General features: G+C 41.4%; 1 protein-coding gene across 1 annotated transcript in view; it reads right to left on the minus strand.

The window, feature by feature from the left end:
- Nucleotides 1-431: 431 nt before the first annotated feature.
- Nucleotides 432-12,161, minus strand: part of LOC131252932 (beta-glucuronosyltransferase GlcAT14C-like) — a 33,144-nt gene continuing 21,414 nt past the window's right edge. The window contains exons 2-4 of the mRNA XM_058253726.1: nucleotides 1,762-1,837; nucleotides 1,527-1,642; nucleotides 432-986 (exon numbers count right to left, since the gene is read on the minus strand). Of these exons, the coding sequence (XP_058109709.1) occupies nucleotides 472-986; nucleotides 1,527-1,642; nucleotides 1,762-1,837 (707 nt within the window). The 3' untranslated portion in view covers nucleotides 432-471. The remainder of the gene's footprint in view (nucleotides 987-1,526; nucleotides 1,643-1,761; nucleotides 1,838-12,161) is intronic.

The following is a 12,161-nucleotide window of genomic DNA, read 5'->3' on the forward strand; positions in this document are numbered from 1 at the left end:
TGGCCAAGCCTAGTCGAGCTGTGCCAAGCTCGACTCGGTTTGACTTGTGTACAGCAACGTTCATCAGCTGTCAAAACAGACGTTCAACGATTGGATGCTAGGATCTCCAACTGTAGGAACTTTTCGAGATGTGGCCCACCCACTTTGGCCCATCAGATGAAAGGTTGATAACAATGCACCCTACATCCCTGGATGCTATAATTCCTCCATTGGAGGATCTTACATTTCCTCACCACCAAAGCTCATTTGACAAAGATCTGTTCATTCATCCAGGACGTCCAATGGTGGGCCCTCCCATGGACGTAGACGTAGATAGCCCAGAAACCACAATGATCAGATGATCGCAACCATCCACATGCCCACATTTCGACATGCGGTAAACATGCACACAGGACCATCTGTGGACGGCAAGGGGCTTGATCAGCCACAAATCAGATAAAAATTACATCATGAAAATAGATCTAATTATAACTATTTACATTGTCTAGACCTGAAATTTTCAGGATCAAGAAGCTTCAGCAGCAATGTTTCCAACCTCTTTGAACTCTCACTTGGCCTAATCACCTCTGGATTCCCATAAATAGCGCACGGATCTCTACCCAAAATAGAATTCCCCATGCACCAACCCCCTGGCGTAAACCCACCGGCTGATCTCCTCAACAGCTCCCTATCAATCCTGTCCAGGACAGGATTGTTCTTTGTAAACTTCCGTGCGAATGGGGCTCCGCTTTCAACCATCCCGTCAAAATGCCGTGAAGTCAAGGTCATGGGGTGCTGCCGAGGTGGGTTGTGCCACATTATATAATGCAGGTCGTGGTTGACGGTGGTGTTCTGGTAGTCCTTGGAATTGCATATGACAGTGTGGAAGTAACCTTCGGGCGATGATAGGAAGTTGGTGTAGTACATGAGTAGAGTGCGAGGAAGATTATCCCAGCCCCAGATGCAGAATTCCAGGAACGATCGCGTCAGCACCACCCAAGCGGACCCTACAGACATTCATGGATTCATTTCAGCTGCAGCTACTAAAGAACAATCTCCCAAGGACAGACGCTAAAATACATGGGAAAAACAACAGAAATTTCTTCATGTTCAGAAAACTGCATGTGTGGAAAATTCCAACTCGAGGGGGACTCTGTAGAACCTCAACTTTTTATATTCATATGAATTTAAATAGGTGTGTTATTATTTAAACACTCCTTATTTATTTAGTGATTAAATATCGAATTGAGTTGAGTCTTCGAAGTCAAACCGATCCACCCGGACATCAAGTTGAGTTGAGTTTCGGGTTTTTGAGCTATGTCATGTACATGTTTAATATTTTATTATATGATTCTAGTTTGACAAATGTCAAATGATTGTCATTCAAAGTTTCATTATTTCATTATGGATCCAAGTCTAGAAAATCCAACATTTTTAGAACAATACATTGAAGCAATTACAGCATCCGCAATCATAATCACATTATCCAAAATCATAAAAGCAAATTTAAAAATTAATAAAGAAGCAATCAAATGTCAGTCCAATACCTATGAATATTTTGAAAGAAGCAGGCATGCTCCTTTTTTCCTTAGCCCAAAATACATCTGCCTTGTTTGAATTATAGAATCCTGGATCTATAATAATTGGCCTTCCTCTTTGATACCTACAAGCACATAAGGAAAAATACCGAATTCTTTTCATGTCTTTATGAGAAATAGGATGCCCACACCCATTGAAATCAGAAAACATGAAAACAAATCCTTAAAGTGAAATCATACTTACTCTTTCCACCCAATATTACTTGTATGCTCAATGAAGTTCAGATCCCTAGGCAAGTATGAGAAGACATGTAGAATATCTGCAATGAAAAGAAAAACAATTGAGATAAAGAACGTATCAGTTCACATTGTCTGACAATTTAGAAGTGGAATATTGTAGTTTTGGCTTCTTTTTCAATAGAAGCTTGTGAAACAGACAATACCATAGATAGGTTAAGCTGGTAATGAAAACAAACTAAAAGGGAAAATGGGTGTGGCAGTCAGCTTGAATCCCAACTGGTTCATTAATGTAGGCCTTTGTTGACGTTAGACTTGGGTAGGCACCACCAAGAAGAAGCAGAGGACTCGACAATGCTTGTCTAGATCAAGATTCTCAATGAGAGCAGTGTAGTTAAACGAACTAGGCACACAGAGTGCAAGTGCCCTTAGAGTGCTGAAAATGCCCAGGTTCATGACTGAAAAGCGCAGATGCGATTCTTTCATTTAAATTTAGGGATAGGGACCAAGATCCCCTTCCACCTGTGTGGCCCCATATAAAAAGTAAATGATCTCTTTCTACCCCCTCATTAAAGGAAACGGTTTCACTCTATTAAAACCTTTCATCTATTGCGAATACATCCCCTCATCTCCGCAACCATACCCTTTCAGTTCCACATTGGGTTTGGATAGCACACCGCCGGCATCACCTTGTTTCTGCTGTAGTATGATACATGTGTGATCAATCTGAGGCATTTATTAGGTATTGGTACACTCATCAAGTGAGCCAAGCATGTAAGTTGAACTAGGACCATTGGTCTATTTTCTAACCATTTCTCCTATAAGTGTGACCTCCAAGTCCATGGACCAACATTGTCTTTGGGTCCATGGTATGTTTGCAGTGTCCACTACCATATGAATGGTCAGATCCCTGACAAGCATTCCATCCAACAGTGGAAACTAAGCCCTGTATGATACTAATGATGTTGCCCGGCAATCTTTTGGAGAGATTTCTTTTCTTGGTAAACTTCTCTCAGAGGAGGTTTGCATATAATGTGATAAATCAGGGCTTTTGCCATCGGAATTGGGTTCGTTTCAATAATGCAAACCATTTATGTGTTAGCGCTTCTCTTCGGTGGGGGTTGCCAAAAAAAATCTCTCAAATTGAATTATTCAAACATTTAATTTTACAAGGTTATGGTGGCCATACAATTCCAAAGCAAAATAGCCAGATTTCAAAGGGTTAAAAGAATCCATTTTAAAGATTGCATATATTGTCTATGCATCGTACAAGGTTGACTCATTGTGTAAATGGTTTGGATCATTGGTAGAGGACCCAGATTCAAAGGGAAAAGTCCCAATGTATATTACTGCAATACATCAGGATGCATTCGAGCATACCACTATATGTGGAGTTATTTGATAGACGCTAGCATACCCCGCATAGGAACCTTGTGTAGGTTACTTTCGCTAATAGAGAGCCACTTGGGTGGAACTTTCATTAGATCCATCATATCCATCAGGTAAGCTGCCTCAAGTTGACCGTGGAACCCAAAACTCATGATCATCTAAACTCATATAGGTCACGCTGTAGGAAATAGTTAGGATGGCACGCTTACCATTAGTTCTGTGTAGGGCGGATCATGGTATTCATATGCCATACAATCCATTCTTTTTTCTTTCTTTTTTTTTTAACTGAACCTTGAATTACTCACACACACTGCACTACCTCTACTAGCTCATCTAACAAGAAAGAGATTTTTATACTATTGGTATAAAAATCTAATGTGTCGCATCAGGAAGAAGAATTAGCCAAAAATCATAGTATTCCAAAACTCAAGTGGGCCATACAGCATGAATCTTGAGTTTCCAGGTATAATTTTATATTGTCCCCCATAGGGTTGTACACGAACCGAGTTAGCTCGGTTAGCTTGACTCGACTCGACTCGAAAAAGCTCGATTCGACTCGGTTCGAAATTGAGTTCAAGCCAAGTTGAGCTGATTTTTTTAGCTTGAAAAAATTTCGAACCAAGTTCGAGCTTGCCCGAGCTTGGCTCGACTCAACTCGAATCGAACTCGGATCGAACCAATTCAGTGACTCGGTTACTTTGATATTGATGTTGCTCACCAAGTGTTTAATGAAATGACTCAACGAAGTGTTGGCTGGTGGCAAGGAAGGTATGTATATGAAACAAATACATTTTTTTTCTTGATTTTGATGTTGCCTATAAGGTGTTTTGAAGGTGCGGTCCATGTGTTTGTGAAAATACTGCACAGGTGAACTCGGCTCGATCTTGGCTCAAACTCGGCTCGAATTGGCCCGAGCTATTGACCGAACCAAGCCAAGCTGACCAATCAGGCTCGAGGACCAAGCCGAGCTGAGTTCGAGCTAGGGTCAGCTAGTGGCCGAGTCAAGTCGAGTTGTGCCAAGCTCGACTCGGTTCGACTGGTGTACACCTCTAGTCCCCCATGGGGTGGCCCACCTGAGCATTGACTCATGTTGATTTTTTTATTAAGGCCAAACACAAGGTGGTGTATTCCAAAACTCAAGTGGGCCATACAACATAAATCTTGAGATTCGAGGTATAATTTTATATTGTCCCCCATGGGGTGGCCCACCTAAGCATTGACTCGGATTGATATTTTTACTATGGCCAAACACAAGGTGGTGTATAAGTCATTTCTCCTACATTAGAGAAAATGACCTATGACGTTGTTAGAAATTGAGAGAGGAGAAGTGCGGCCAACCCCTAGTGGGGCCCACCTCCCAGCATGGACCACGTATGGGGCCTATATATATACCCCCTCTCCTCTTCCTCAGATAGCTCTCTCCCTCTCACTCTCTCACCCTTATCCCTTCTCGAGGAAAAGCCGTGCAACCCCTATTTTTGGGAAAAGCCGCACAATCATGTTTCTAGGAAAAGTCGCACAACCCATGTTCCTAGGAAAAGTCATGCCTACCTTCTTTCACAGTCGTACTTATATCTGAGGTGAGGGACAGAGGGATAAGGTAAGAAATGTATGTTATATGGGGCCCGTCTATTCACAAGATGAATAGGACCATGTCATCAGCATATCACTTCCGCCGTCAGATTAGGGATGTGAATTGGCCTGTCTTCCTGCATGTGGTTTATTTAAGCGGGCCGCCGAGTATCATGTTTCGGCTCCAAATCAATCGCATAATTGCATTGCTCAGTTCATAATAATAATAAATGCTGCGTCCACTTGTGCACCAGTAGTGTTATCAGAGCGACGTCTGATACGATTTCGACCAAAAGACGACGAAGTGGTTTGCCAACACCTTTACTGTTCGCATTATGGTGTATCGCGTAGTTGCTTAATTTCTATATGCACGTAGTGGCATTGCATTACTTCATTGTGTGGCTATTTAAATTTGATGTGTGGCGTGTTCATTGCAGGTGTCACCTGACCATTGTCATGGAGGATCCCTTTATATCCTTTCGAGTTTGATTGTTTTTGCTCCACCCAATTGGGTTAGTGGAACTTTTGGGTCGGACCGACAATGAACGTACTACCCTTGTGTCAATTGATTTGTGTGATGACAGCTTAGATCTTTTGACCACTGATGATGATTGATCATAGATATTTAACAGTTATTACCTTGGATGTGTTTCTCGATTGACTTAAAAAAAGCTCTCTCTCACTTGATGTAGTGACTAGAAATTGCGTTCGAATCCATTGTGGCAGATTTCTTGAGAAGAGATAAGTTCGAAGGGAATGATTTTGACAACTAGCGCAAATTCTTCAGAATATCGCTAGATGAAGAAAATGTATTGTACACGTTGAAAATCGTCAAGAAAAAGTCAGAGATAGGGGATGGAGATGTTCCCATAGTCAACCTGAAACTTGCTTAGCAAAAATACAAAAAGTGGATGAAGCTTAATAGAACGACTAGAAACATCTTACTTGGTTTCATTCATACGGATCTTATCCCTACGTATGAAGTTCATAAGACTAGCAAGCAAATGTGGGATGCCCTAGTTGAATCATATGTCAAATATTGGACGGCAAGATTAGGACACTGCAAATGGAATTTGTTGCATATAGAATGCTGATCGGGTGCACCATTAGGGACTACATCAGAAAAATGGAACAAATGATGACTGAATTACGGAATGCAGGCTGCGCACTGACCGAAAATCAAAAAGTTGTTGCAACGTTTTGATCTCTCCCAAACTCATGGTCCCACATTAAGTATATTTTGTATTACAATGAGGCAATCAAAACTTTTAGAGACTTAGCCCATCATCTAGAACAGGAGGCTGAGTCCAAGGTTGTCCCGTCTAATAACAGTGTAGTTTATACCACTAAGAGTAGTAAGAAAGTTAACTAGTCAGAGAAAAGAGTTAGGAATTCAGGTAAGCAAAAATGGAAGAAAGCTCCCATCAATCAAGCTAATCTACCCTGTCGACCACCAGCTCCTCGTTTCCATCCACATTCATCCCATTGCCAACATCAACCATCTCAATATCATCCATACACACCCCAAAATCGTTTGTACCCACCTAGGCATTACCCGATGAAACCTCCATAACAATTTCAAACCTGTAGTGTATATATAGAACCCTTGCAGCCAAGGAGAGATTATAGGAAAAGACACAGGGGATTGGGTGATAGTTCATTTTTTATATGTAGAAAGCATGGTCATTGGGCTAGGACTTGCCCCAAACGTAAAACAGTAACCTTTTCTCCAACTATTTAGTTGTGGTTGCACAAAAGTATTGATAACTGACTTAAACTTTAATGAATGGATTGTGGATTCAGGGGTCACAAGGCATGTGACAAATGATGGAGAAGGTTTAGTAAATTTCTGGACCATCCCGCTTGGAAGTCATAAGTTGTATATGGGAAACAATGCATTAGAGGATGTTATCGGAGTTGGCAGTTATCGCTTAGAGTCAAATATAGGACATCCTCTATTTCTTAAAGACACTCTTTTTGCCCCTGGGATGAGAAATAATCGGGTATCCGTCACTAGGGGTGCACACGGGTCGATTCGGTCCGGTTCTGGGGTGAAACCGGAACCGAAACCGGACCGTTTGCACCCTAGAATTGAACTGGAACCAGACCATAAAAACATGTTCGGGTCTGGATTGGTTCTACAGTTCTGGGCTTTTTATAATCCAGCGAGAGAGAGAGAGAGAGAGAGAGAGAGAGAGAGAGAGAGGAATGGAATGGGGGTAGCACTGCAGCAAGAGCGGCGTGAAGAGAATGAAGAGTTAGGGTTTTCTTTTTAAAAAAATATATGGTCCGGTTCCATGGTTCGGTTCTACGATTCAGTTCGGTTCGACATAACTCCATGCGGAGAATCGAACCAAACTAATCGGTTCTTTGATTTTCGAAACCGGAACTGTGGTTTACCAGTTCCATGTGCACCCATATCTGTCGCGTGTTTAGTAAAGGAGAATTTTGATGCAAGATTTTGTAAAGATAGGATCTCGCTGAGGAAAAAGAATACAATACTAGCTTGAGGAGAATTATCAAGAGACCTATTTAAGTCGGAAAGTTGTAAATAGTTTTTCCCTAATGCAAAGCAGCTCATCTTTTGTTGGTGTATATGATACTAGTATTATATATGAATCTATGAAGTGGCATAACAAATTGGGTCATATAAGAAAGGATCCAATGACAAGATTAGCCTAAGATGGATTATTGGGAACATTGATTAAAATAGAATTACCCTTTTATGAATATTGCAAATCAGGAAAAACAACCAAAAAGCCATTCCCTAAAGCAAATAGATCTAAAGAAGTTTTGCATATGTGTGGACCTTTAAATGCAGGAGTAAAAAATGGTTGCGAATATTTCATAACCTTTATTGATGATTACTCGCTGTACAATATAGTGTATCTAATTTCTCAAAAGTCGGAAACCTTCGATAGTTTTCAGAAATATAAATTGAAAGTTGAAATTCAATGGGATGGAAGGATTAAAGTGTTGAGAATAGATAGAGCTAGAGAATAAACATCGGATCTTTAAATTATATTATGAAAATGCCAACATCGCTCGACAATACACTATGAAATACATTGAGAAGAATGGTGTAGCCGAAAGAAGGAATGGAACATTGCCGGATATGGTCAGATCTATAATGGCTCATGCAAATCTATCGACCACTTTTTTGGAAGATGCTCTACTCACAGTTTTTTATGTGTTGAATAGGATTCCTTCCAAATCCGTTCCCAAAATACATTTTGAGTTGTGGACTGGTAGAAAATCGCCAATGGGTGATTTTCGTCCACAGGGTTCGATGGATCATGTCTTAATCTTTGCTCTGAACATAAGTTAGATAAAAGAACCATTGACCTAAGGGGACCCAACAAAAAGAAGCCCAAAATAGAAATGGAGATCTATGAGATGTCGGATGCATTTCAAGGAAGTGGGAGCGAGCGCCTTAATAGTGATGGTCAAGGCATTGCTACAGTTCATGCTGATAGTGAGAGTGCATCATCCAGTATAACTGAATTGCGACATAGTTTGTGAGGCAAAATCCCCAAAACGTATTTTGAGATGAAGAGTCGTCTTCTTGCATTGCAATTGATTAAGATAAACCTAATTTGTATCAAGACACGTTAGTGTCCCCTAATTCTAAGGATTGGATTCTTACAATGAATGAAGAAATTGATTCTATAAAGAAAAATCATGTTTGGGAGTTAGTCAATCTTCCTGCTGCCCATAAAGCAATTGTGAATAAATGGGTATTCAAAACCAAGAGGACGGCAGATGGTTCAATTGTTAGTACAAAACCCGTCTAGTAACGAAAGGTTTCACATAAATGTAAGGTATTGATTATGAAGAAACTTTCTCACCCATGGCTAGATTTACATCAGTGAGTATGATTTTGGCGATTTTGGCATACCTTGATTTAAAGATATGTAAGTTGGACGTGAAAATTGCCTTCTTGAATGGAGACTTGAAGGAACATATCTATACGGAACAGACCGTGGGATACCCTAAGAAAGATCATGCCGAGAAGGTTTGTAAACTCCTAAAATCTATTTACAGACTAAAACAATCGTCAACGCAATGATATTTGAGATTCCATGATGCAATCACTTCCTTTGGATTTTCTGTGAAGAAAACCATGGCATATATGTGAAGCGATCTGGGAGAGTGGAGACACATTCTAATACTATCCTTATATGCGGATGATATCTTATTGGTAGGTAATGATATGAGAATGTTGTTTTCGACCAAGGAGTGGCTATGTTCGAATTTTGAAATGAATGACCTTGGAGAAGCAAATTTCATACTAGGAGTTAAGATTATCAAGGATCACTCCCAAAAGTTTTTGAGTTTATCGCAGGCATCGTACATTGAGAAAAATACTAAAGTGTTTCAGAATGTACAATTGTAAGCCAGTTGAAACCACAATCAATAAATAATCCAAGTTCAATAAAAGTATGTGTCCACAATCTCATGTTGAGAGTCAATCTGTGTCATCCATGCCCTATGCCAGTGTGATAGGTAGCCTTATGTGTGCTATGTTATGTACTAGGCTAGATATATGTTATGCGATGGGAATTGTGAGTTGATATCAAACTAATCTAGGCCAGGCGCATTAGCAATCAGTCAAAAGGATTTTCCGCTACCTGTGATGAACGAAGGAATACATATTGTGTTAAATATCACTATGTCAGAAATCAAGTGAAAGATGGGCATGTTGTGCTCGAGTACATTCCCACTAGAGAATTGTTGCTGGTTGATCCCATGATGAAGCCCATTGCTAGAAATTTATTTGACATGCATGTTAGGAAGATGGGACTCAAGAGATCTTGATATCCTTTATGTATGGGGGAGTGTGGTATTTCCATCCCCACTAGTTATAATGGTAGAAATCCCACCATGGAGTATTTTAAGACGCATACATGCAAAATGGGATAGTCCATGTACTCCGAAGAGTGGGTGATGTAATTTGCTGATTTTTATATACATGGTGAGATATATTTTCTTATAGCTACATAGTAAATCTACATTCGCAATCAATCTTTCTAGGCCTTGAATCATCAGTGGTAGTACTTTCATCGGTAGGCCGGCCTTCCCCACTCGCACGGGAATTGACTACCCTTGACATGTGAGTTAAAGTAATGTTCAGGATGAGGAAACATGATAAGGTGTGACCGCCTTATGTAGTAATACAAAAGATGAGGCAGCACAGGGAGCAATCGCCTCCAATCACGACTAAATGTATGTATCCCCCGACATGCTAAACATGTTCAGATGAATCTTACACGTGTTAGTGCTTGTTGGCATGAAATTATCACTCAATTGATAGTCTTGGGTGACTGGAGTCTAACAACATTCACAGTGGTAAATGAGGTTAGGAGTTGCTGGGGTAGAACACACGCTTCGGGCGGAACCTGTGTCTCCTAATGATGTCATGGCTTGTACAAAGCCAAGTTAAGAGTTATTGGGCCAGAACTCACACACTTTAGGCAAGATCTTTATGTGATGAGGTTAGGAGTTGTTGAGCTAGTACCTACACGCTTTAGGCAGACCTGATGTATGCCTTGTAATGTCTACTTTACGGTGTGGGTGAGTAACCACGTGCTCGGAGCATTGAGTTGGACTCTAATACAGGACCAATTTAGCCATCGGTGCCTGATTCAATCTAATCAGTGCATTGTGCAAGTAGGTCGGTTTCATAGGAGACCCCTGTGCCCTCAACTACCCGCTTTTGTATACATAAGTATGAGATTGAGTGTCGTTACTTTAGCATATAGTACAAAGGTCATGATTGATTCAGCCGGGGATATACTGCTAGGAAAGTGGCTTAGTCAATTTTGAATTGCATAGTTGTATCAGAAAGACACCTTTGTCAGCAACACAGGGTTCCTAGTGTCAGACAGCTCACATACCTTGTATAACTAGTACACCTTATATAGTTTATTTCCATAGGTAGAGGATTCTGAGTTTATTGTTTTCCTTGTATAGATGATTATAATATCTATATAGTCAACCCCATTGGGTTGTCTCAAATACAGAAAACCTTTTGGCTTCACAGTTTACATGGTATCAAAGCCCTACTAATCCAAATTCGACCACCCCATCGTCACCGGCACCACCACCTGTCAGATCCGACCATCCCTGCGTCCGGTCATCATCTCTGCTGTGTCCGGCCCCATCCCTACTACGTTCGACCACCATCCCGCTGCGTCCGGCCCCATCCCTGCTGCGTCCGGCCACCCCCTGCTCGATTCTGCGTCGTTCAGCCACCCCCTGCTCGATTTTGCAATATTCCAGATCCAGATCCAGCGCCCCTGCTCGATTTTCCTGCTCCAGATTCAGATCCAACACCCCTGCTCGATTTTCCTACTCCAGATCCAACGCCCTTGCTCGATTTTCCTGCTCCAGATCAAGATCCAGCGCCCCTACTCGATTTTCCAATTTTCCATATCCAAATCCAGCGCCCCTGCTCAATTTTCCAGATCCAGATCCAGATCAAGCGCCCCTGCTCGATTTTCCAGATCCAGATCAAGATCCAGCGCCCCTGTTGCCTCTGTTGCTAATTGCTTCCGATCTCTCTTTTCCAGATCCAGAGCTCCTATTGTTGTTGTTATTCCGCCTTGGGTATCTCCTACTGTACGGTACTTCTACGACCTTCTTCTGCTGCAACTCCTTGCGTGCTTTACATTACTTCAAATCAATGGACAATAACTCGTCATGTACAGAGGCCCCACGTTGTAGTTTTGATGGTACCAACTATTCTCTATGGATCATCCATTTTCAGAACTTCCTCAAGGGTCGTGGTTTGTGGGGACTAATTGATGGATCTGTTATTATCCCCATTTCCACAGATGCCGACAAAATAGCTGATTGGGAAATGAACAATGGACGGATTATTACCTGGATTCTCGATTCTGTCGATCGGTCCATTGCTGTTGGCCTCACACCTCATCGCACTGCTAAGGCAATGTGGGAGCATCTCCAGACAATTTATCAACAGAGTAATGCGGCCCGGTTATACCGCCTGGAACAGGATCTCATTAACCTTACTCAGGGTGACAACAGTATTCAATCATTTTACTCCAAAATTGTCACAATTTGGACTGAGATGACTATGATGGATCCAACATTTCCTCATGACTTTAAGATATTCCAAACTATGCGCGAGAGTGCGCAAGTTCGACAGTTTCTTATGAAGCTGCGTCCGGAATTTGAGCATTGTCGGGCTGCTCTCTTGAACCGTAGCCCTACTCCTTCATTGAATTCGGTTATTAATGATTTATTGGCTGAGGAACAGCGACTGAAAGTTCTCTCTTCCTTCCTCAACTTCGGGATCATCTGATATGGTGGTTGCTGTGTCCACCACTACATCAACACATGGTTCCACTACTTTGACTTGTCGCAGCTGCAACAAGGTGGGTCATGTTGTCGCTCAATGCAAAGAATGGTGTGCTTATTGTC

Source organism: Magnolia sinica, chromosome 8 (genome assembly GCF_029962835.1).
Source record: "Magnolia sinica isolate HGM2019 chromosome 8, MsV1, whole genome shotgun sequence".
NCBI classification, from domain to species: Eukaryota; Viridiplantae; Streptophyta; class Magnoliopsida; order Magnoliales; family Magnoliaceae; genus Magnolia; species Magnolia sinica.